At 44.1% G+C, this 25,767-nt stretch overlaps 1 protein-coding gene, 1 long non-coding RNA gene and 1 other non-coding gene across 5 annotated transcripts in view; 2 read left to right on the plus strand and 1 right to left on the minus strand.

The window, feature by feature from the left end:
• The window catches only part of OXSR1 (oxidative stress responsive 1), a 92,089-nt gene that overhangs the window by 41,565 nt on the left and 24,757 nt on the right, over nucleotides 1-25,767 (plus strand). For all 3 annotated transcript variants that reach the window (XM_418527.6, XM_046931033.1, XM_046931035.1), the window contains 3 exons: nucleotides 2,589-2,730; nucleotides 16,357-16,412; nucleotides 24,997-25,106. In XM_418527.6, the coding sequence (XP_418527.1) occupies nucleotides 2,589-2,730; nucleotides 16,357-16,412; nucleotides 24,997-25,106 (308 nt within the window). The remainder of the gene's footprint in view (nucleotides 1-2,588; nucleotides 2,731-16,356; nucleotides 16,413-24,996; nucleotides 25,107-25,767) is intronic.
• LOC121109557 lies at nucleotides 5,351-8,168 on the minus strand. The gene is made up of 2 exons (XR_005856567.1): nucleotides 8,018-8,168; nucleotides 5,351-5,960 (listed from the first exon to the last, which is right to left on the minus strand). It is a non-coding gene; the product is annotated as an uncharacterized LOC121109557 (long non-coding RNA).
• On the plus strand, nucleotides 9,021-9,130 carry MIR6610 (microRNA 6610). Its single transcript, NR_105478.2, has one exon. It is a non-coding gene; the product is annotated as a microRNA 6610 (primary transcript).

A 25,767-nucleotide genomic window follows, 5' to 3' on the forward strand; every position in this document is an offset into this window, starting at 1 on the left:
AGTTGTGGGTGGAAAAAGGACAAAACAAGTATGTGAAGAACTGCATATTTTCTCTGGACTTCTAAACAGGTGGCAGTTTGTTCTCCAGATAAAGGCACATTTCAGAGGAAAAACCTGAACAGTAAAGTGGAGGGTTTTTGGTCTTTTCCTGTAAATGTCAAAAGAATTCTTGTCCAAAATAAGGAGCATCAGGGCTTGCAAGCACATACTTAGTATGAATAAGTAACAGGCTGAATCCCAGGTGAGTCTTCGTGCCATAAAGAGAGCATCTCAGCCAGTGGAACCTACAAGGTGAGATCTCAGTGAAGGGGTTTGTATTCTGACTTTGGGTGTTTCACAGGTTCCTTCAGTGCAGATAATGCTGCTCCCATGCAGAGAGCCCAGCATGCAGAACAACCTGAGTTAGGGCTGGGTAAACACTTGAGCTAATCAAGACCCAAGTCAAAGCTAACTGAAGACAAGTGCCTCTATACTTAGCAGTATTCAGCCTTTCTTTACCTTGTCTAAGAAGAGTATTCTTGTGTGAAATGTTGGGGAGGTGTTACACAACTAGATTTTTTTCTTTTCATTTGCTTCTTTGCTTTCATTTGCTTCTGCTGGATGTTTCATCCAGCTGGGCAGCCTGGTCTACTGGTTGGCCACCCTCCATACAGCGGGGGGTTGAAACTAGATGATCATCATGGTCCTTTTCAACCCAGGTCATTCTATGATTCTACGGTTCTTTTTCTATTTTGTTGATGTGTGCTAAGATCATGTCTTTTGCAAATACCATGAGCCAGAATAAAGGTTTTTTGGGAGGAAGAAACTGGATGTGCCATTCTGGAGAAGAGTGGAGCTGGGCTTATTGCTTGCAGCTGACACAAGGGGCTGTCAGCTCCTTTCCTTGCTCTTTTTCGCCTCCTTTTTCCTTGGCTCTGGCACTCATCTATCCCATAGATTATTTACGCTCACTGCTAACCAAACATAGCCTTTTTTCTTGCTAGTTTAGTTTTCAGTCTGGTTAGCAGTTATCTTAGTGATGCCCAGCTCTTCTGCAATGACGAAGATGGAAAGTGTGTGGTTGGGCAGAGTGGGGCGTAGCTCCCCTGGCTGCAGCCAGCTGCTGGGTAACTCAGTACACAGCATTTCCCACAACTAAGGGACACCATGCACCCATCTGCTTGTTCCCTGTGCACTTCTGATTGTGCAAAGCAAACCCTTGTTGTGCACAGATCTGTATCATCTTTCTGTTCTTCTATGAGAACCCAGAAGTAAACTACTAAGTGAAAGCCTATGCATGTGGCTGTTTTGGCTTAGGTAAGATAGTTAATTAAGGCTGAAATAAAAATTAAGGCCGATAGACATTTTTTCTTGCCTGAACTTTAAGAGTGGACAGAGGGGAAACAATTCCTTTGTATTTTTTGGTTGCTTCAAGAATTGCCAGGTGGAATTTGTGATCTCCACATCAACAAAATTCATGTGATGAAGTTTCTTGGCTTTTGCTGCTTGTCAAATACAAAAGTGTTTTGTTTCTCCCCTTTGAAAGTTAGGAAGAATGATCTTTCAGCTTTTCTAAACTAGCTGTGTTAGTATTAAGATATTCTTTCCCTTGTAGTCTTGCTTTTCCAAAGCTATCGCTGCTGGAATTCATGTTTTGCAGTCGTGTCTGCTTTGGTCATTCTTTAAGAACTTGCCCGTGCTGCTGATATTGCTTTGTGCTGATATCTGTAAAATACTTAATAGTCAATTATCTGCTGATTAAATCATGTAAACCAATGTCTGAAGGGGCTGCAAAGCACACACCTGGAAAACAAGCTTAGGCATCCTGTGCTGGGGCAGAGGGAGCAATAAAATCTAGCTCTGAGGAGACGGTCTTTAATCCAGATACACACACAGAACATAATATCCAATATATTGTGAAAACAGAACTTACACAAGGAAAGTATTATTGGTCAGTGATTCCACTTATTACTGGATGTGATTCAAAGAGGTGGTTTACTCCATAAAATGTGGTTTGTCGCACAAGGTGATATAATTCACACCATGACCGGGAGAGAAACAAAGCCTAATGCTTCTAGGGAAGGATCTAAGCTATCCTAGTTTTGTATGCAGTAAAGAAATGATTTATTTTCAGAATTCAGCCTCATTTGTTCAATATTTATTTCCTCTGTATCGAGTTTGCTAGAGCACGGAGTCTGAGTTTTATTAAGCTTGTTGTCCTATGGCTGCAAGTCCCTGCAGCTCCCCTGTTTTTTTCCATTTTCCCTCTCCTGCTTCTCCAGTACCAAAACAGCTGTAGCATCAGTATCTACTTAACACCCTTCCAAGAGTTCTGTGTGTATGTACACTTTACATTTTGGCTTGTTCAAAGACTGTAACGGTTCCTTGTGATCATGGGGTATTTACAGTCCACCATGAGGATCTGCCTTCTCTGACAGGTTCGTGGGTGTAAGGCCTGCACTGCTGCCATTGCTTTCCCTTCGGGAGAGTCTCCAGCCACTGACAAATCCTCCTGCTTCTCCTCCCAGTAAACTTCTGTACTGAGTGTTTATAAAGTATACAAATCAGCTCTTCTAATTGAAGCTAATGTGTTGAACAATTTTCTCTAGGTTCTGTTTTGGATATTATAAAGCACATTGTGGCCAAAGGAGAACACAAGACCGGTGTCCTGGATGAGCCCTGTATAGCCACGATCCTCAAGGAGGTGCTGGAGGGGCTGGACTACCTGCATAAAAACGGACAAATCCACAGGTAATTTTCATGTTTCTCATCACTGTCCTGAAGTGTGCACCACAGGAACAGCAGTTGAGCTGGGATTACCAGACTGCATATGCTCTTAGGATACAGAGAGTGGAAAATAAAGACTGGGGCTTTACTGAAACTCAGAGTTCAGATTTCTGCATTTAATTCTTTAGAAAATACATGAGCACGACAAGTTTGGGTAAACCCTGGGATATCTGAAGTTCTTGTATAGCAAACCTCTTCCCACATGTCAAGGTCCGGCTACAAAGAGTGATTAATAGAGCTGGAAAAGCTTCAGCTGGTCTCCATTTCTTGCAGAGCTACAGAAGAGCTACAAATCACTCACTATGAATGCTGTGTAAAAAATGTTGGACAATTTAATAAGAAGTCCTTCTAGCCTGGTTGTTTTTAAGGCAGGATGCTGCGGGGTGAACATCATGACATTTAAATTTGGGTGTTTTCATTTAAAAAAGATGGAAACAAAATTAGAACTGAAAAACCGTTCTGTGGATAAAACCCAGTTAGTTAACTAACAGCCTTGTGGTTTGATGGATCACCGAAACGTGGGCTTCTGTGCTGCTCTGTCATTTGGGGCATATTTTTAAAGCAAGTTTTCCTGTCCCCTGGTGGTTCAAGGTGTGGCATAGTTTAGAAGGAGAGCGTGCTGATTCAGTATGTTCTGTCATTTAAAAAAATGAATAATGTACAATCTTAAGCATGCACTGAAAATAGAACATATGGCTTGTGGGTAATATACGTCATCCCAGCCACGCGCTGCTACTGGGAACAGCAATCTCTTCTTTGGGAATTCTATGAGTTGGTTGTCTTCTGGTACAATGCCATTATAAACTTGCCCCAGCACAGCAGCAGCAATGCTTATCCTTTTGTGATAGCTGCTCAAGAAGAGGTAACTCTTTCTACCAAAATGTTGTTCTAATTAGAAGATCCAAGAAACATTCATTTCATAGTTTTGAACAAACTGAATGGCCTTTGTGGGATTGTTTCTGGTTAAAAAGAAACAAAGGGTTGGGAGCAACTTTGGAATGGTTCATTTCCCTGGAAGAAATCTCAAATTTCAGTTTCCAGTCTCCATTACAATTCCTGTTTAACAAGAATAGTTCTTTTTGCTGAAGACAGTTCTGATTCACAGCTGTTCACTTAACTTTCATTTTTAGAAATGACTTCAGGCAGCTCTAGGAAGGTAATGTAACCCTTACTTGCTGAGCAAGGGTGATTTTGCACCCTTACCATAAATAATTGACCCAACCGTGTTCATCTGTGACTTCCAGTTGATTTTTTTTTGTTCATTTAGTTCATCTTGTCCAATTTAAATTTAAATGTAATATGTTGAAATTTCATTTTTTCTGAGAATGTCATGTAGGGATTTCTTACAAGGAGATATTTCTCAATGTGCCTTGCTGTAGTGGAACAGGAGAACTAGAAGTCATGGTGAGGATTGAAGCATTAGCTAATGGATATGTGTATTGGGGCAGCTCCAACAGTGAAGTGTTTGGATTCATGCTTTGTATGGGGCACATGGAGGAAACCTCACTATGCTGAAAAACCTGGAGAAGTGATAACCTAAGGTATGGAAGGAAAGCTGTGTGTAGGTTTCCTACCTGTGAAGCCGTGGATGGGTTTGTAACTGGTGGCTGAGAGCAAGCTTTACATCCCTCTGAGGGAAGAGACGTGCTTCCTCAATGGAGTTAATCATACTGGCTTGCATTTGATCCAGATGTGTGTACCACTGGGATAAACACAGCTTAAAGTTGTATGAGGAAGTGTCCCATCTGCACTATATACGAATGTCTGTATGGTTTTCACATTTTGCTTAACACGAGGGCTCATAACAGTGGCCATGCTTGATGGGGAACGCAGATGGAAGTCTTGCCAAAGATGCTTTGAGAGGAAGTGTTTAAAATAACTAAACTTTGGTCCCCTGGGCCAGCTTAAAGCATCTGGCTCTAGAGGAAGCAGCAGCAGGTGATGGCTGAGCTGCTGAACGTGGTGTCTGTGATGAAGGGCAGAACCTCAGACCAGAACACAGTCAGCTGTGAAGGGTGAGAACTGAAAGTCTGATGTTAGGTATTGAACAACAAACCCAAGGCAAGCAGCAATCCAGCAAAGCATGGAACTCAGCTGGTTACACATGCATTTGGGGTATTATTTAGTGTGTCATACCTTGGTGCAAATGACAAATTCATTAAATTAGGGACAAGGTCTGAGTGGGGAAAAATAAATACGATTAGCACACCTGCAGTTGGACAAGCAGGCCACTGACAAAGCCCAAAGGATAGGTGTGTGGACCCAACTGTTGGCCTGAAGTGGAAACAGCTTGTTACTGCTGTAAGTAATCAGTCAGACCAGAGCGAATGTATTATCCCATGGTGGAACTCAATGCTTCTAAATTATGTATCACGTTAAATGGGTAAATTAAGTTAACAAGTGGAAAACTGCCTTAATGAAATTCTGCTGCTGCTGAATCTTACTGCGCATAAGCTTGTCTTGAACTTCATGCCACTTCCAATTAAGGTTTGGGGAGCTGGCTTTGCAAGGGAGCGAAGGGACAGGAGAGTGGTTTGACAGCATTCTCTAGAGGAGATCAGAAAGGCAAATATCTAGTGAAAGCTTAAATTCTATTTTTCTTTGTTTACTTTTGTAATTAACAAGCAGAGCTAGGCTGAGGCTTGAATAGATGCCATTGTTCAGCAGCAAATGCTTGGGTTTCCCCCATTGTCCAAAGTTGTATCTTTTGTAAGGGCTGAACAGCATCTGAAGCCTTATGGAAAGAACAGAGGAGAAAGCAGAATAGGTTTTATCATCTTGAAGCAGTTAACAGTTGCAGGTAATTCCCACCATCCTCCAAAACCAGCACTGTCTCCCATGTCTCAGGGCTGGCAGTTTTGCCTGAGTTGCGAAGTCCTTCTGCCAGCTGCTGGAGTCACCCGTGTGGTTTTCTGTGTCACCTGGCGATCCCAGCAGCACTCTGAAATCCCAGTGCTCAGTCTCATGCTGAGGGAGATGGGCTTGGAACCCTTTCTATGGAGCTGTCCTGCGGGATCCTGTTCAGCTGCTCTTATGGAAGTGGACCAAGACCAATGTGCTGTGCTGCACTCAGGCTGATCTTGCCCGGGTGACTGCAGCAGGGTGACACAGGGGGTGTTATGCACCTCTCCCCATTTGGGCTGCAATTCCTCTCTGTTTCTGGGGATTAGCAGTTATCCAGCAGTTTGACAGACCTGGGAATAAAGCAAAAGCAACCCATGAGTTTTGTTGTTTTTTTTTTGGGGGGGGGGGGGGGGGGGGGGGGGGGGGGGAGGGAAGCTCCAAGCACTTTCAAGTGATGTTCTTTATGGCAATCTGACAACTGTATCATGCTGATTAACTGTTACAAGGGTTCTCTGCCTTTCTCCCTATTTTTATCTCTGAGCTTATCTTCTGTTCGTGATTAGCTGTTGTGTAACTGAATATTTCACTTAGTCCAGGTGAAATGATATATTGCTGAAGTGTTTGCATATAGTTAGAGTCTCCTGTTGCAGCACAATGAATGTGATGCTTGCTTGTCCTTCTGTAGAAACAAAAAAGCATAGGCAGTGCTTTGGGGTTGCCCACACTTGAAATACTGTCATGGCAGTGATCCAGCTATGAATTTGCTTGGTGCTCTACTTCCAGGGTGGAAGAGTGGTTCAACAGCACATTTGATACAAGAGGTTAGATCAACTTGTGCTCCAACACAACTTCACTGTTTGCTTCTAACTATATTAACTATTTCTGCAAAAAGTGTTTGCATGTCAGTTTATACCCCCATATACATCACCAACACGTTTGTCTGTGTGGTTTTGCAGAAATGCTCTTCTGGTAGTGAGTTGGATATAAGATGAAGGAGCTGATGGATATGTTTTGGCAGACCTCAACTGTCCTACAGGATTCAAGCTTAATTTTCATGTAGCTGATTAATGCATTGATATCTGGGTTGGCAGGTACCATGGTAAAACTGGATTTCAGTATGTCTCTTAGCATTTTGCCAACTGAAATACTGTAGTTCTTTGTTCCTGTAGCAGTGCTGTAGGAAAACTTCGTGGCCCCCTTCCAGCTAGGGATGTAATCTTGTTTTAGGGAGCGCATTTTCAAAGTGGAATTTTGTAGGGAAGGAGCGAGGCGTGATGGTGTGGAGCCATTCACCTCTAATTGCCAGTTGGATTTGGTAAGTTGGTACATGAGTAATTGGAAAGCTAGCTACTGCTCAGCCATGGGAAGTGGATTGCCCCAAGTCGCAGAGCCTGGTAGACTGTTTCCTGATATAGAAAGCTGGCACCGAAGTATGGGAAAAACATTGTGTCCCTGGGTGTGGAGAAGTGCTGGGCGATCACCCCTCCGGGCCAGGGAGGGAGGTGAAGATTTTAACTCCAAACTGGTGCTTTCTGATGATTTTGTACTTAGGGAAGTGTGCCTAAGTCTTTTATTCCTTAAAATGAAGGATGCCAAGAAACACCCTTTAGAGGCAGCTGATAATGAAGATTTCACAGCTCTAACTTATAAACTGTTGAGTGTTTATATATAAACTTATATACTGTCTGAGCAATGGTGGTATTATTTGTGTGCTTTCACACATCGGTGTGGGCAGGCAGAGAAGATGCTGTTCTGCTTTGTACTCAGGATTTTTGTCCTCCACATAGAAACCTCTCTGGGTGATGTTGAGAGCAGAGTGCACTGAATCTCCTCTCTGTGTGCACTGCTATTGGGCTAGGTCATGTTGTGGTCGGTTGGCAAACCAGCTGCTTCTACTGCAGCATTCATAGAATTATAGAATGGCTTACATTGGATGGGCTTTAAGGTCCTGTCCAGTTCAAATCCCCTGCTTTGGCCTGCCACCAGGTCAGGCTGCCCAGAGCCCTATCCAGTCTGACTGAACACCTCCAGGGTTGGGCATCTGTGGTTTCTCTGGGCAGTCTGTGCCACTGAGACCTCTTTTTTTTTTTTAAAGAGGTAAAAAAAGTGACCCTGTGGTTTGAAAAGAAAATATGAATCGGCTATAAATCTCAAATCTGTAGACACCCAAACACAGTAGCTCCTGTGGAGACTGCCACTGTCTATTTCTAGGAAAACTAGCAGCTCCAAAACCTAAAAACTGGCAATTAAAATTCCTTAGGTAAGTATCAGTGCTGATGAAAGCATGGAAGTATGTGTTGCACTGCTGTTTTGAGGGTTTTTTTTGGTCCATTTTATTATGTGAAGGTAAGTTATGTGAAGAGAGTTTGGGAGTTGGATGCAATGGTCCTTGTGGATCCTTTCCAACCTGGCATATTCTGTGGTTCCCTAAAGGTAAGAAGCAGGAGAGAGAGGTTGGGGTGATCTCTGAAGGTTATGGTCAGTGATCCATGTCCACATTGCATGCTACCATGGTGTCCTGCAGTTTCTGAGTGGTCAGGAATGTTTGGGTTGGATGTGTTGGCATGGTAACAATCCTCATTCTATCTCAGCAGCATTCTCAGGTGAGAACATCAGACTGACTTAGCCATACACATTTACTCCAGCATCCTTGTTTGTGATGTCTCAGGTCATTGCTCATACCAAAGTAGGTTATTAGGAGCAGGATTCCTGAAACAGGCTCTTGTAATGTCTCCCCAGCAGTAGGTTAATGAAGTTGCTGGTGTTCATCCTTCCTGCAGCGATGCATTAAGTCAGTAACCCACTTCAAGAAGGTGGCTGTGACCACCATCCCCTGCTGCACTATGGGAGCTTCTCTGGCCTTCACAGATACAGTGCATGTGGAGATGCCTTAAGCATTTATTCAGACTACTGCAGTGTTTTCATTCATTCCTTATGCTAAAGCACAAGAAATAAGTCATTTACTGAATTTGAATGGTAACATTAAGCATGCTTTAAAATTTTATGAGGCTGCATCAGAAATTATTTCTGCACGTTAACTAAATCAAATTATATCCTGTCTTGCAGAGTTCTTGGAAGGCTTTACAAAGTAAAACACAGTGCTTTCAAACAAAACTTGAGACAAAGTCCACACACATTTAGGACAACAAACAGGGAATTGCTATAGAGAAATCCATCACTTTGTGGAAGCGTGGAAAGCATCACCAAGTTGGGCTGGGAGTGCCAAGTGGACTGTTTCCACTGTAAAGATATCTTTTAATATAAACTAACCCAATTTTATAACTGCTTTCTCCATTTTCTACAAACAGCTGGATGAAATAAGGCACGCTTTCCTCTCGTAATGCTGGCTTGACTTAAAACCAACTTGTTCCAGGTTTAGGAGAAGAAAGTCAAACCAGTGAGTGGCTCAGCAGCCCTGGCTCTCTCACATGTCTCCTTTCTGCATCACAGTGCAAACACTGAGCACGAGCTGTGGGTGGCTTTGGAGATATGGATGGTGCTTGGGCCTTGTGCATATGCAGATATACAGCTGCCTCCCCAGAACAGGGCAGCCCATTGCCTTGTGGGAACCGACACCTATTTAAGCTGTGTTGCATCAAAATCTTGAGATGTCATTTGATCCAAGGCAATTACGTTTCCTGGAATGAACTTTCATCTCTGTCATGATGTGGTGAAAGCCTGAGACGTGTGAATCATTGGCTTTCTTCAGTCTTTGACTATGTGAGCAGCAGTTTTGGGGAAGTTCCTGTTTCTATGCACACTGGGAACGTAGTTTAAAGCATGTGTGCCTCATTGGTGTTGCCACAGGAAGTGTGTCTGCCTACCTGCACGTCGAGTGATTGGGCAAGAAATGTTCAAATAAGGCCAGGTTACAATTGGGTGTTGTCTTCTGTTACCAATGGCTCAGACAAGGCTTCCCAAAAATATCCAGGCCTTCAGGGGAAGGATGCAGACCTTGTGACTCCAAGAAAATGTCGGTTTTCATGCAGCAGCTGTTTAAGGAGCTCTGTGCCTCATCCCTGTTGCAGTTCTTCTGGAGGAAGTAGGATCAGGAAATGGAAGGGCTGAGTAGATGAATTTGTGGAAGAAAACCCAATTATAGCTGCTGTTCAGTGGGAATGAGAACTTAGTTTTAAAGCCTGCAGGCGAGGGTCCATTCCTGCTGGGGAACTGAGGGGGGAAAACTGCAATTTCTGGCTGAAGAAGCCTTACAGAGTTGATGTATGACATTGGAGATGTAACTTCTCTTCCATGGACAGCTGACGGGCTGAGACCTGTCAGCAGTCTTTGCTGCTTGGCAGATCCTCCTTGCCATAAGCTGATGAGTGCATGCACGTGCTTGTATTACACTGCTGTAAGCAGTGCTGTGGATTGGGTGAACTTGTTAAACCTCTTGTGTACAGGAGGAGGAAGCAGGGCTCTGAGGTTTGTATGCTTTGACCATCACGGTGCACGGTGACAGGGCTAGGCCTAGCTGGAGCAGCTCCTGCACTAATCATAGGATCATAGAATGGTTTGGGCTGGGAGGGACCTTGAAGATTATCTAGTTCCAATCCATCTACTTGCAGTTGAGCTTACTTGGATGCTGGTGCTGAGCTTCAGGCGTGGCAGTGAAAGGTAAAGACTGAAGCATGCGGGAGCCACACCTTGTTTCAACCATTGTAAGGCTCATAAACGTGTGGGATGAGAAGGAAAACCATCAAAGAATGAGGTTGGCAGAAGAACAAGAAGCGTAAGCTGGGCAGAATTTGCTGAGATAAAGGAAAGTTGCTTACGCTGTGATAACAATGAATGTCTGACACAGTAAGGCAGTGAGTGATGTGGCACTCTTCACCTCGTGCTGTCTCACTTTGTCAGACTTGCACTGAGTTAGCTCAGCTCTCTGTACTGCCTCAGCATCTTGCCATCCCTCGGAGCTATTCAGCTAGCTGAGATGACAGCAAGAATTTTGGTAACATCTCTGGCAGTGTGCTTTGTGTGCTCTCCTTTGTCTGAGCTGACACAGTGACTTAACCTAAAGTGAATCAGACTTCTGAGTCATGGTTTCTTGGACCCTAAACCTTGGGCTTAAAGCAGCATTGGAGTAGAAAAGTAAAGAGGAAGTGTACCAAGTAAGTGCATCATGGATCCTTTGAAGGGTATTTTTTGCTATCCTAAAGGAAAGCAACATGGGAGATTAATTAGTCATGTCACTCTGACTAGGACTGCATTATGTCTAGCCATTAAAGTAGGTTAAAAAGCCCTGGAATGTTCTTATCAATGCACATGTAAGGCTTTAAAACTCCTGCTAATGTGCATGAGATTCAGCGTAAATGAGTTTCTCTGTGTGGCCAGTGGTTTGCTCCTGTTTTTAGGCTCTGCTTTTTCCCTGCAGTTCAGAGAAGTGAGAAGGAGCAGCAGCTGCACTTCCCCAGTCCCAAGCAGCACCACACACTGCTGGGCTGGTCACTGCTGTGCTTTGTAGCAGCATAGCTGCTGGTGTGTGCCCCACTTGCCAGGGGCCACAAGAGCTTGCTGGGATGCCTGTGGGTGAGCTGGGACAAATGGAGCATTAGTGGGGAGGCTGAAGGGAGGAATATGGAAGCTGCTCTGCTGCTAAAAGACCTCTGTCAGATATCTTCTGAGTCCAGCTCTGTAGGGTTGGGTACAGCGCTGTGGCAGTCGGTAATTGTGTCTCACTCAGAAGTTCAGTACATAAGGCTCATCCCTGTGGTATGAAAATGGGTACACGTGGCTTTTCTGGGTGAGAATGGGAGCGTGCTGCCTTACAGTGCTCCTAATACCTCAGTCTCGAATGTCATCTCATCTGCTGGAGACACAGAAATACTGCTGTGCGCTCACACACTCCAAGCCCAGTTTCCATTTTGCAGCACTGTCTCAAATGCTGTTTCTATAACTGACTGTTTGTATCCTGGCTCATAAGGGAAAGGGAAGAGGGAGCACAGGTAACAGCGAATTACTGAGGAGTGAATAATGCTTGATTGTGGAGAGAATGGCCCTCATTTGGTGCGTAATACTACAAATTGATTCACATGTAACTGAAAGTAGAGAGATTGTCCTGGAAGCGTTGTGCAAATTACTCAGAATAATGTTGACTACAGCAATTGGTAGCGTTCATAATAAATATTGGGTTATTCATGACCATTAACAGAAAATAATAATTCTTCTATCTTGCACCTTCTTTAGAAAAAAAAAGATACTAATGGGACTTGGCAGGACCAGCCCCTTCTCCACCATGCCAAATAATGCACTGTAGAGTTCAGCCCATGGAAATGTATTGTTAGAGCTGGTGTAAACTGCATCTAATGGCAGATGACTCATGGCTGTACTGACAGCCAACATCGCATCCTAAAGGCACATACAAGCAGGTGATCAGAAGAGAAGGCACAATAAGCAGGGCTTCTCTTCTTTTTCCTCTTCCCACTGCAGCTTTCTCCTAGATGCTAGCTGCACAAATCCTTGCTCAGGTCTTTTGCTGACATTGCCATTTCAGTGGCCATAAATGGATGTTGTTGCTCCTGGTGTAGACTTTTGAGCACAAGCTGAGCAAATTCTTCTCAAACTCCAAACAATATTGAGGCTTTAAAAAGTACTGATACTTCAGGAAGTATTGACTTAACATGTTTCATTGCTTTTCTTGCAAATGCCAGTTCTTTTAAGTTTTATTGCTTGTGCCAGGACTATACTCCTGCAGCTCGTTATTGGTAATATCACACTCCCTGATGGAGCAGCAGGTCCTGATATACCCTTAGTGCTGTCTTTGCAGTGACAACACTGTGACAGTGCCAAGGGCCAAAGGCAGACCTGATCACTAAGCAGGATTTTGAAGACTTGGATAGGCTTTTCATAGCGAGAGCAAACCCATTAGGATACAGTTCCTGCTGTCACTTTTCCCTGTCTATTGAAAAATGAAATGGGAACATTGCATTTACCTTCCTATGCTCCCAAGCCTCCTGTATCTGGAGGCCTGACTCTAATTTTGGTGGATCAGGGGTCAATTTTATTTCTCTAGCACCTAATCCCTATGGACCAGCCCTAACCTGAAGGCATGAATGTGATGCAATTGGTACCACAGCACTGGGTAGCCCTGGGAAGCTAAACCAGTTCAGGATGCAAATGAGGCATTTCTGCCATGCTGAGGTGTGGGGAATCCAGATTTGCACTGGAGGAAGTCCAAACCCCTCTTCCACATCTGGTGTGAAGTGCAAGCTAAATAAAAACAGAACCTTTATTTTGGAGTAAGGCTCTTGAAAGCTTTAGGAGGGAGCAGTGAAGAGGGAATGCCCAGAGTAATGGTGGCATTTGTTAAGCTACTGGCAAGAAAGCTTTTACTCCAGCCTTCTGTAACTTCAAGATGTGATATAATTATGTTTATGCTACAGCCCAAAGCTACTTCCTGTTTCCAATGTAGTAATTACACTAGAGGCACACCATTTGTTCTGACTGTATCAGCCCAGGATATGGATGTTACCACGTTAATAGGAAGTACCTTCAAATTGTTATACTTGGCAGTAGCTATATCCTGGAGTAACAAACTTCTTGCCATTCACCTTGTTGGATCTATCAGTATATAAAAAGAGAATAAACAGGAAACCACCGTTCCTCCTTCCCCCTGCCTCACTGCTTTAAATCTAATTAGTCTTAAGGATGGTTTTTACGTGCTGAATTTGTAGATGCTGCTTATGACCCCAGGAGAAGCTAAAGATGGGGAATCCGTGTTCATCCAGCAGTGATGCTGCCCACTGTGCTCCTTGCTGCTGTAGGCAGCATGCTGCCCCCACGCTGGGATGAGGAAAGGCAAAGCTGGGAGATGTTCCAGTGGTTCAGTGACTCCAAAGCTGAGTCGGTGTCCCCATGGGGCTTTGTCAGCACTCTGATTTGGTGCTCTGGAATGGAGCATACCACGCTGGAGTGAGTAACTGCCTTCATAGAGGCTGATCACCTGGAAGAAAAGCCACATCAAGCTGTGATTTCATTCTGCAGTACAACGTTGATGTTTGACAGTGGCTGGCGGACTTTTTATCGTAGTAACAACTTGTTTTAATTTCTTGAATCAGCTCAAATGCAGCATATTTACTGACTTGTTTCCAATGAGGAAATATGTAAATTTTAATTGTTCCAATCTGAAGTTAGGAAACAGAAACAAGCCTTTGCACGTGAGAGAGGTAAGGGGCTAGAATGCCCTGGCTTTGCTTTTGACCAGATTCAGTCTGGATTCACTGCTCTTTACCCTGCAGACCTGTCTGGCTTGCAGTAGGACAGCCTGCTGTTGCTGAGCACGTGCTGCTTTTTGGCTGCTGTTTCTAAGTCAGTGAAAGCTACCTGAGTGTTTTTTTTGAGCTCCGAAGTGCACGACGGTTGAGTCTCCATCTCTAAGTTGAGGTGAAAGGTTTCTCCAGTGCTTCATTCCATGCTGAGCAAGGTCTGTATGCAGCTCAGTTAGCTGCACGGCATCATGCAGGTTGGATTGTAGCTGGAAGACTAAATTATTACTACTTGCATCCATCTTTAGTACAAGGAGTGATTACTTCACTGTACCTTTTAGTATCTGAAGAAGGGGCCATAAGAAAGAAGGGAACTGACTCTTCAGTGGGTTCTCTTGTGATTAATACAAGGAGAAATGGTTTCAAACTGAAAGAGGGAAGATTTAGACTGGGTATAAGGAAAAAGTTTTCTATGACAAGGGTAGTAAAGCACTGGCACAGATTGCCCAGAGAGGTGGTGGGTGGCCCATTCCTGGAGACACCCAAGGTCAGGGGATGGGGCTCTGAGTACCTGATGGAGCTGTGGGTGTCCCTGTTCACTGCAGGGGAGTTGGACCAGATGGCCTTAAAGGGCCCCTTCCAACTCAAATGATTCTGTCTCTGTGTGTCCCAAAGGCATCTTTTGTAGATACTGGCAGAGATCTCTTCCGTTTCCTGTTACGGTCTGTGATGGCTTTGTGGGAGTATAGAGGATAGTGAGCTTGGTAACTCTCAATTAAATGGAAATAAACTCTTCAAAGCTCTGATTGTATTGAATTTGGCCAATGGATGCTACAAGGGATGGTGTAGCTGCATGTTTAATGTTATATTTAATCTCTCCAGATACTTCCGTGTACTTAATGGTCCCTGAGTGCTGCAGTGCTGATGCCTGCTTGTCTACGAAGGCTGCAACTCTTAGAAAAGGAAGAGTAATGCTCCTTGGCAGGAAAGCTGGCTTTCCCCTTAGAGCACACTCATGTGTTTGGCCAGCATGAAATGAGCAGTGCTGGAGCTGGCCAGCAGCGATTTGGTTTGTGTGGTTATTCCAGTACCACTGTTGCATCTTAGTGCTTGAAATCCCATTCTGATATTAAATCAGCTTCTCGAGGCTAATTCTGAATATTACTCAGTGTTTTCATGCATCTTTGTCTGCATCTTGATCATTAAAACAAGTTAGCATTTCCTGTGCTTGTTCCTACGCTTGCACTTCAGACATGGATGAGGCCTCTGAGATGCTTCCTGCTAGCAAGTGGTGTTTGTTTGGCAGGACATGAAGTGCTTCTTTAAAGACTTTGTTTGCTTTTTTTCTGGTAAAATCATCTTCACTGGTCCTGTCTTACAGTTTTCGTTCACCTTTGTTCTACTTGATGCTGGGGGGGAGCCTTACTGTGCCAGTGCCTTACACTGAGTGTTGGGAGGAACACAGCAGTGCTGGAGAAGATGTGTCCAGAATTATCCTGGCAGCAACCCAGGCCCTTCAGAAGCCAGGAAGGAGATTTCCAGGGCCCAAGCAGGATGCTCTGGCCGGGCCATCGTGCCAGTTCTGCTCTCACAACTCACGAGGGAAGAGAAAAAAAAATAGCTTTTGGCTTTTTCTGTGAAAGGATTTTGGGTATTTGCAGAAAGTGTCCAGGGGGAGAATCTGTTCTTTCTTCTGTTCTCTTCCCTGCAGATGGCTGCCATTACATGAGGTACGCCATGCAACGCTACCTCATTGCTGCATCCGTTCCCCATGCAGGCACTTTGCTTACAGCCCTTCTTGATACAGTGCTTGGGTCTGCATGCTGTTTTAGCCAAAGCATGGCTAACAGCTGTGCAGGTGTCAAGTACGTAGGTCCTTTTGGTGTGACATGGGGAGCAGCCTGGGAAAATAGACTATAGAATTTCCAAGCACGTTTGGAGTGAAAGGTTCAAGAAATGCTGCTGTGAATGGAATAGAAATGAATGGATAAAAAGGGTAGTAACAATAACTTCCATAATATATGCTGAGTGTTCCTTGACTTTTTGTGCAACAAAACTCAGGGAGGTTTCTCATGAGTGCAGAGGTTGCCCGGCGCAGGTGAGTGGCTCTGCTTTCCCTTTGTCACCGTGCTGCTGTGCCAGATCTGCTCACCCTGCCCTGCAGACTGTGGCTCAGCTCCTTGCACCAGCAGCAAACAGTTATTTTTCTTCTGTCTGGATTTCCACTAGTGCACTGAGCTAAGTCAGTTTCTTAAGCAACCAGGTGAACCAGGGCTGGATGCAGCAAGGCATGGGGCTGAGGGGTGCTTTTCAGTAAGTTTTTCAGTTTCTTTGTATCCATAGCACTTAAAATGCTACTGGCTATAAATAGTCCTTGTACCACTTAGTGCTGGAGTTACAATCGGTGTTAAATCCCTGCTGTTTCTGCATGATTAGGAGCAAGAAGTTCTAATGCAACAGAATGTAAAATGTAAACTTTTAATGCATTGGTTGAAGGGGAGTTTTAATGAGTTCCACTCATTGTTGCTTTGTCTTTCTACAGGGATGTGAAAGCAGGAAACATTCTTCTTGGAGAAGATGGCTCAGTGCAAATTGCAGGTAACTTTTTCCTAGTAGCTTTGAGTAAGTTCTGGACGTAACTGTGTGTCTGGAGAGACCCTTTAACGGGCAAGAAAAACAAACCAGCATAGCAGTGGTAGCCTCAAGAAACTGCTTTGTTTTTCTGAAATAAATAATAATAATAATAATCAGTTTATTATATTTTGATGTCCTAAAATACTATTCTTTGTGATAATGAACATCAGCATAAATCTTTCGATCGTTTATCCCTCGGAATCAACAGGTGAGATGAAAATTCTTGGTATAAGCTGGGCAGATTTTTAAAGCTGCAGCTTCATAGGATTGGAGGTGGACTGCACAGGCTTTATTGGTTTATCATTGTTGTTAAGATGGTTTTCAAAAAGGCCATGTTGAACAGTCAATAGATTGAACTGGAGGAAATTGTCTAGCTGTAGAAGTTGCAGCTTCTCCACAGTCAAAGATTTGGAAGTTGAACTGCTCCTGTGGATGCTCCCTACTCGCTGTGGTTGAACCAAGCAGCAGAACATGTGGTTTACTGTGCTAACCCAACCCAGACTGGGTTGAATGGTGGAACGCTATGGAAGCAGACGTGCACGCAGCTGAGCTGCTGGATCCAGAGACAAGGCAGGGAGGACTGCTGGGGTGGTTGCTTTAGCTAATGCAGATAGGTCTGGAGATGTCTCTGCTCGCTGCTGTCACAAGCTGGATCAATACACAATTTAAAATAAGGTTTTTGGAGTGTATATTGAGAACCTTCAGGACTGGTGGTTCTTCCCAGTGTGCTGTTTTCCTGTCCTGAGTACAGAAGATGCTTTGATTGATGTTCAGATTCTTCCTTTGCTGTCCTGTGCTCCTACCTGACTCCTGTCCTCCTTGTAGGCATCCTGTGGTGCCTTTGCAGTCCTTATGATGCTTCTTGTCAGAGGGCAGAGCTTGCACCTGCTCCTGCCATCTTAGCAAATGTTATTGTACGTGTGACCTTTTACTCCATTTTTAATTGGAAGGGGCAGTATCTGTTTGTCATAAGGCCTCTTAGTGCTCCATCCTGCTGATAGATACCAAGTGGTGGATGAGGCTGTGCGCTGAGCCTTAAGGGGCAAGGTTTTGCAGTGTTGTCACATCAGGCAGGAATGCACATCACACATAGTGCTGAGAGGTATGAACACCCCTGGTGTGTTGGTGTCTGGACCTGCAGCTGGATACAGGGAGCAATAGGTGTCCCATCAGAAGACAGAATGTGTTGCACTGGGGAGTTTCTATGGGTAGCTGTTTTTCTTCTGTAGGAGAGAGCAGCGCTGTTAAAGAAAGACACAGCACCTACAATACAGAGCTTTTGCCTAAATCCCAAAGCTGCTTTGTTTTTTTGTTTCAAGTCTCCCAGTGCTCTTAATACCCGCTGTTATATCTCTGATGAAGTGCAAATAATTCATCCCATGTGGCAGCTGATGGAAGGCAGGGTGTGGCCACCAAAATGCTTTACACTTAATAGAATACCTTTATTTTTTCTGCAGTGGAGCCAAGATGTAACATCTTGGATTTGCAGTTGTACAGAATGTTAGGTTGTATTCTGGGAGAGGCTGTAAATAGCTGTAGCATTAGGACAATGCACTGCTTTTCTGCCAGCCTAGGATAAAGCTACTTGTGTTTCTCTTCGACAGGGTGCCAAGGCTTGACTTTTTTATTAAGGCTTTTATTAAGGTGCCTGTTTGTGTATTTTTGTCTGCTTGGGGAACTTAGAGTTGATGGGTAGTTTTAAGGCCAACTTAAACGGTCTCATAAAATGCCTTTCTTAGCTTTTATGGATTTTGAAGTGTTTCTTTGGCTTGTGACTTGCAGATGTTCCCCTGGACTTAGCTGTCTGCTTGTGGGTTTTACGTGCAACGCTTACATGATGAAATCATTTCTGCACATCCTGTGAAAGCAGCACTGCAAGATTGTGGCCTTCCAATATTTGAAGGGAGCATGTAAGCAGGAGGAGGCACAACTGTTTAAGAGGGTGGATAGTGACAGGACAAGGGGAATGGTCTTAAACTGAGACAGGGGAGGTTTAGGTTGGATATTAGGAGGAAGTTTTTCCCCCAGAGGGTGGTGATGCACTGGAACAGGTTGTCCAAGGAGGCTGTGGATGCCCCATCCCTGGAGGCATTCAAGGCCAGGCTGGATGTGGCTCTGGGCAGCCTGGTCTGGTGGTTGGCGACCCTGCACATAGCAGGGGGTTGGAACTGGATGAGCATTGTGGTCCTTTTCAACCCAGGCCATTCTGGGATTCTGTGTGCAACAAAACTCTTAACAGTTTCTTTTTTGCTCTGAAGGTGCACGAGGAGTAACTCTCTAATCTTTCTTGCAACAAAGTAGAGCAACTAAACTCAACCAAGGTCAGCAAGTTCATAACAGCATCAGGAAGTACTTTCGTTTCTGTGAAAGCAGCTGATGACTTGAAAGAAACAAAAATAAACGAATGACTGAATAGGAGAGAGGAGGTTGGCCTGGACAAAACATGAGAGTTTGTTTCTGTGGGAATTTCTGACACTTAAGCTTCCTTTCTTCCTGACCCAGGATGGAATAGCAAAATTCCTTGTGAAATTTTTGAGCAGCAAAAAGCTGCTGGAAGCAAATCAATTAAAATAAAGGGAATTTTGTTTCAGCAAGATCAAAGCGCTCGCCTTCTGACAATATTTATGTGCCTTATGAATAATTTGGTTGATAATCGACTGCTTTAGTTATCAGCTGGATGACTTCACTGTGTTCCCATGGAACAAAAGTGTTTGTTTCGCTGGAAAGTTACACCATGAAGAGAAAAAAAAAATTGATCAGCTGTGGAATGAAGCCTGAGGTTACGGCACATGGGGCCCCTCCCTTGAAGGAGCTGGTTTCGTGTATGTAAAAATGCAAACAGTTTAGCAGGAAAAGATGACTTCAGCTCTTTATAATGCATCCTTTCCCCTTTGTCATCCTTACATCAAAACTGCCCGCAAACCCTTGGTGTGAAGCTCTGAGTGTTTGGCCTTTGCAGCCTCCGGTTCCTGGGCACACGCTGCTGCTTGACGCCAATGGCCGTTCTTGTCTCAGAAGAAATGGTAATCCTAAATGCAGATCTGAGGAATGTAAATCTGACACTGCAAATCCTTCAAAACAAAGCAGCTTCTTTTAGGGAAGTTTATAGCCATGCCTGCCATGTGGTGGAGGTAACCCTACTGCTGGGCTGTTCCTCTACGGTGTATCAGTGAATTTAATTCAAGTACTGTTAATGCACACCTGGGAAACTTTCCCTGCCTACAGTTCATGGCAGTAATCTTATTGCAGCATTGCAGCACAATTATTGCAGCACAATTCCAACCCTTTGTGCTCTCTCAAAATAGAGAAACCTTTCCTGCTAATAAGAATGAGGGTGTGTGCAGCTTCTCTCGTAGTTCTGAGCCGAAGGGTGCAGTTTGGATGCAGGACGCACTGAGTTCAGGCTGGTGCAGGTAGCACAGCGGAGAGGAAAAATCTGAGTTCAGAGGCATTTACTGCAAGTAGGCATTCTAAAAATGTCTCTAATGGCCCTCACAAACGCCCAGCTTAAACTCCTCCCCAGGTCCTAGGACTTGGTATTTTTATTCAAGGCTATTTTTAACTGTGCTCCTTTTGCTTTCAGAACTTGCATCCACTGAACCAAGGCATAAAATTGCCTTTAACAGATGCCACCAAGGCCTGAATTGAAGCTGTTTGCGTATATCTTATTTTTTTTTCTCTTTTTCCCAAGGGCACTGGTTTGGGCTTGTGGCTTGGCACCAAGTCTGTGGTGCCTGTTACAATCTAGAGAGCATTGCTTTCTCAGTTTGGAGTATTTTCTTGCACACTGAATTAACGTATCACTGGGAGAGCTGAACTTTCTTTCCCTGATACGATTGTTCTGGGCCGTGCTGGTGGTGGTTGCAATGTAAATTGAGATAGCTGCATTCTTTTGTGTTCCAGTCTCTCCATGGCAATTACTGTATTTTTTTTTTTTAATCAGAACATAAAACCTCTGTGCCCTGGCATTTACTGGCTCCGTGGAGTCTAAAAGCTTGCATGGGTAAAAACGCTTCTTGTCGACATAAAGTGCATTGGCTCCAACACTCAGCAGAAACCAGGAGGCTTCCTCTCACACTTTGATGTTCCTGAGTTTATGTAACTGTGCAATTATTAAATTACTGGAAGATGAAGTGAGAGGCTGCTGATAAATGGAGAGGGATGGGAAAGGAAAGGGTCTGAGAGGAGAGCACGCTCTGTACAGGAGGTTTGCTCACTACGAACCACGCTCCAGCCAAGGCTGTGTGTTCCCATCTCACTGCAACTGTGTGCAGAGCAAGTCCTTACTGACTGTAATCACTGGGGATGTGAAGTAGTACTATCATACCCTCCTCCATTACTGAATGAAGAAACAAGAGTCTCTGGAAGCTGACATGCCCTTACGGAAAACATCCGCGTCCCCCGCCGTGTGGGATTTTCCTATTGAAGGCATTGCTATTGTCCCCACAGGCTTTAAAACAAGACAGGATTAGCACCTGCTCCCAGAGGCCTCCCTCTGGCACTGTATGTGCCTGCAATTTCCCGTGCAGGCAGTGTTGCCTGGTGGTAGATGGAGGTCTCACAAAGTCGTTTGGGACTCGCTAATTGATACTGGGCAAGCTGCCTAACCCCTCGCACTTTATCTATTTATAAAATGGGGATAGTTAAGGCCAGGCAAAACTTGTGTAACTGAATTTGTGTAACTTTCCACAAATCCATGCCAACTTGTCACCAGTTCACTGTGTTCCTGACTGCTCTTAATTCATTGTACTAAAATAGCGCTCTACATAAACATCTAGCTATGATACAGTCAGTGTCATTCCCCTACTTTGCCTTAGGAAATGGCAACTTTGGGTGATTAAATTGCCTGAGGAGGGGCAAGGCTCAAATCTGCGTTGGGAAGAGGAGTGCTGATGCAGGGCTGGCTCACACGCTCACCTTGGAGCCTTTTTTCCTGATCAGAAAAGGGCAAAAAGGATTTTTTCCTGGTGGTTGATGGGGAGTTCTGGTACCTGCCCTGTAACAGCATGGTGTTAACCTCTTCTTTGTGTCATCTGTAGGATTCCCTGAAGAGATGTTGCATTACTCGGTTGCTGAAACCACTTATGAGTGAGCTTCTCCAAGGGCAACGTCTTCACCAGCATGTGCTTCCATCACCCTGAAGTTACTTTGTTCAGCACTCATGTATCTTAATGAACTTGCATTTGGGGCTCTGTTTCAGAAGCAGTTTTTACACTTACTTATAGAAATCTCATTCATCTTTCACGTGCCCTGACATTATTGCAGGATGGCTCAACTTATGGTGATGCTTAGAAAAATACAGTTGTCATTCCACATATGAACTGATGAGAAATTTCATTAGAAATAGGTGTGACTGTACAGCTCTACCTTTCCAGGTGAGAATATGAGGGAGTGTGTACTGACAGATCCAGTACCGCTGTATGACCATATAGTTTTTAAAGGGAACACTTCTGTTCTCCACTGATGTTCTTCTCTCTGGTGTCTTACCACCCTGCTTCGTTCTCAGCAGAAAATTGCCATTTACCACTGGTTTACCATGACCTTCATCTTCCTCTTGTCAGGCTTTATTCATCATCCGCTTTAAAAGCACAAAGTTCACACAAAAGCACTCAGTACAACTGCAGCTGTTTTATGGTGGGCAGCTGAACAAGAAGGAAGGTGATCAGTGAAATAAATATTCAGTGCTGTCTTCTGAAATAACTTCAGTTTTGTTTGAGGAGGCACGGTATCTTGGCTGTCTGTGTTTAAAAACAGCTCGGAGTTGTTCGTGCTGTTGTTCTGCTCCCAGAGAAGTTGGGAATTTCTGTTTCGGTCTGATGCAAACCCAGCAAACTTTCTGATTTCATTTGGCTTTGCTCTCCTGGCTCCTATAGCGCAGTCTCCTTTTTCCCCTAGTGGTAGCTAGATAGAGTAGCAGGTCCATTGGTTTAGAATGTTACAGTATGAGATGCCTAAGGAGAGAGAATTTCTTAACATTTGACTTCTAAATTTGGATAAAACAATCTGATTTCTGATACTGTGGGAATGTGTTTTCCTGACTCACACGACAGTCCTGTTGCTCTGTCACAGCATTCTTGTGTTGGTGACCTATTGAGGCTGGCTCTTTGTTTCTGTAGTGCTGAATAGTGATTTCTCCTCCTAGCTTTTTTGCATTGATCAAGTGACCACAACAGCTTTTGAGCTCGACTGTGAGGATACCATATACCATAGCAGTAGGGAATTGTTGCTTTGTACTTGTTCAGATATCCCTAGAGGTTCCTAATTGCTAGCAGCTCAGCTGTATAACTCTGGGGCTCCTTCAGGATAGCTGGCAGTGGTGGGGTTCCTGGCAGTGGTGGTTGCTGGTGCAGCAGTCCTTCCTCTTACCGCTGTGGTGAGGCAGTGTAAAATCCAAGCTTCCAAAGCAGTAAACACCTGTGAGCTGTCATACCTCTCCAATTGCATGACTTCTCTTCTCTTGTTAGGGTTAAATGCATTTGCAGTGCTCCAGCTCTGTTGCAGTGTTTGCAAAGGAAGTTCAGCAGGGGCAGTTGTCAGTAATCTGGGAGCTTAGGCAGAGACAAGGAGGCACAGATTGTATCAGTGGCTCAGAAGTGAGGGCTGAACCCTAAATGTGCTCAGGATTTTAATTTATGGCTTTACAGAATGTGCTTGCTCTCAGGAAATACCTTATCTTAATAGCTGGGACTTGGACAAAGGCAGTAAGATGACATTTGAGAACTGTTTCAAAGTCACTCCTTTCAGCAGAGTAGCACAGGCTGGTTGTGCCTGTTTTATCCCTCTGGAAATGAGGGGAATTGATTGGGAAAACACTGAATAAATCAACCGTGTAATGGAATACAATTTAATTCCATTTAAACTTTCTGCAGACCTCACATGGCAGATACAAGGGCACAGTTCCAGACTGGAGTTTATAAACTTGTCCTCATGTTTGATGTGAAATGCAGTGAATGCTGTGTAGAGCTTGTGTTTTCACTGCTGGGATTCTTTTGCTTTGAGTGGTGTTTCCTTTACCCTCAAAATGACTGCATGAAAAGTTGAGGTAAGATAATATCTATAAGCTCAAATACAGTACATCACAATAGCGTGCTGATGGCACTTGGACAAATGTCTACTGGTATTACTTTATTCCAAGTAATTTCTAATTGTTCTTGTGTTGAGAACAATAGGCCTTGTAATTTTACTCTGAGCTTTTTTGGAAGCTCTTTCAGTTTCTGTGAAAAGCAGGGATGAGATGCACGTATGGAAGATCTCAAAGCAAAACCACTGTTGCAAGGAGATCTAATGGGTTTCCCTAATAATATAGATTGTGTTGCTGACAGCAATAGTTAATCCATGTAAATGGTAGGACTTCAAGGCTAGCAGCAATATGAGATGCCTCCAGCAAGGGGGAAGACAACAGAATAGCACATCTGGAAGAAGCTGGACTCTAATGATAGGCATTTGACTGCAGTTTCAGTGAAATCTGCCTTTAATGTGAGCCCTCAATTATCAACGTACAGTATTTTGGTGAGTACTAAATTCCTGTCCTTGGAAGGCTGCAATCTCAGAAGTTGGAATCTTTCAGTGTGTTGCTTTGAGTGTTGCTTGATACTGAGAGATTGGTGAGAAAGGAATCGCTGCGCTGCTGCTGTGATGCAGGGAGGAGCTTGGCCCTGTTCTCTAGGGACTCTGAGCCTACCAGCAACCTCAAAAATGGCACTGAAGATTTTGATTGTTTGCACTGTTTTTAAAAAAACAACAACAAAAAGGAGGGGAAGAAATAAAATTGAGTGATGGAGAATGACCAGATGCGACTCTGTAATTCTGCAAGACGTAAGCTGTGCTGTTTACAGTGAACGGGAAGGAAATACTTGGTTTGGGTTTACAGTTTCCTTGTCACCTGACTGAGTTATTTTCTCTAAGAATGGTTTGGTTGCTAAAACGTGTAATGCTTTCTGCTGAGCAAACTTAGACCCAGTTTCTGTCTTTTAATGTCGCTTCCTGGTAAGGCTCTGAGCATCTCAGTGATGGAAGGTTACCAAACAAAGCACATTCTGGTGGTAGAAGATCCAGGGTCAATGGGTGATACCAGTCTGCAGGCTGTGCAGTTATGGCAAATATTGCAAACTGTTAGCTTCATATGCACTCAACTCCTTTTGTTCAGAAAAGTCTTGATTACTTTAAATATTAGCGAGATGCTACTTGGAGCTTGGTTATTACTTATGTACGTATACAAATACAAATAAAGCACTTAGTGCCCAAGGCAGGGTTGTACAGCAGCAGAGCATGCCTTAATGTGCCCAGTGGGCTGTAATGGAAAGTGGAATTTTCCTCTCTGCTGGCCAGCACTGAACGCTGAAGTAATTGAATGGTTGACTACAGAGTATTCATGCACCAGCATTCTTCTCTAACTGTTGCTCGTTCTTCATTCATTAGGAAACTCCTCATGTGTAACTGTATGTTCTACTGCTTAATAAGGGGCTGGAGGTGTGGGGGGACAAGGGGGACAGCCCTTCACTTTGCTCTGGATGTGATCTTAATGCAGTTTGTTTTGCTTTCTTTACAGACTTTGGCGTTAGTGCTTTTTTGGCCACTGGTGGTGACATTACCAGAAATAAAGTCAGGAAAACATTTGTAGGCACACCTTGCTGGATGGCACCAGAAGTTATGGAACAGGTGAATTGCTTTTCCTAGCATCGTCGTCTTAGCTGGTCTGCACCTGGAATCCCTGTTGTTGGCAACAGCCATATTTACTCCCACCTAAGATGACAATTTTTCATCCTGTGAGGCTTAAAACCAGAGAATCATCTTAGATATGGCTGTTGCTGCCAGGCTTTCCTTTGTAATGTTCAGTCGCTTCTCACCCTGTTGCTTCTCTCCAGGCTTGTACCCAAGGTAAGTATGAGGCAGCTTAGCTATTGCATAAAGGAGATTAACCTGTCCCTCCCTCGTGCCTAAATGTGAGGCAGAATATAAATAGTTTCACGCGTGGCGAATGTTCATACATAGTTAGGTAACATGCTCTTTTGGGGTAGTTACAGCAGCGTGTCAAGGTGGGGAGCTGTCACAGTAAAATAATGCACAGTTGACTTCATTGAGCTTTTTAGTTTCTCTTGGCTCGTGAGTGTTCAGAATGTAATTACTGAGGAATGCCTTTCCCCCTTCCTCCTCTTCCCTTCTGCCTAGCTCATAGCTGTCGTACTTCTTGTCTTCCACCACTGCTAGACTAAACTACAGGGGTAAGCTTTATCTGCTTGACTACTGATGAAGACCACCTGAAGACTTTGTTTAACGTAGAGCACTGCTGCCCTTTTCTGAGCAAAATCAGCCAGCAGAG

This window comes from Gallus gallus, chromosome 2, assembly GCF_016699485.2.
Source record: "Gallus gallus isolate bGalGal1 chromosome 2, bGalGal1.mat.broiler.GRCg7b, whole genome shotgun sequence".
Lineage (NCBI taxonomy): Eukaryota > Metazoa > Chordata > Aves > Galliformes > Phasianidae > Gallus > Gallus gallus.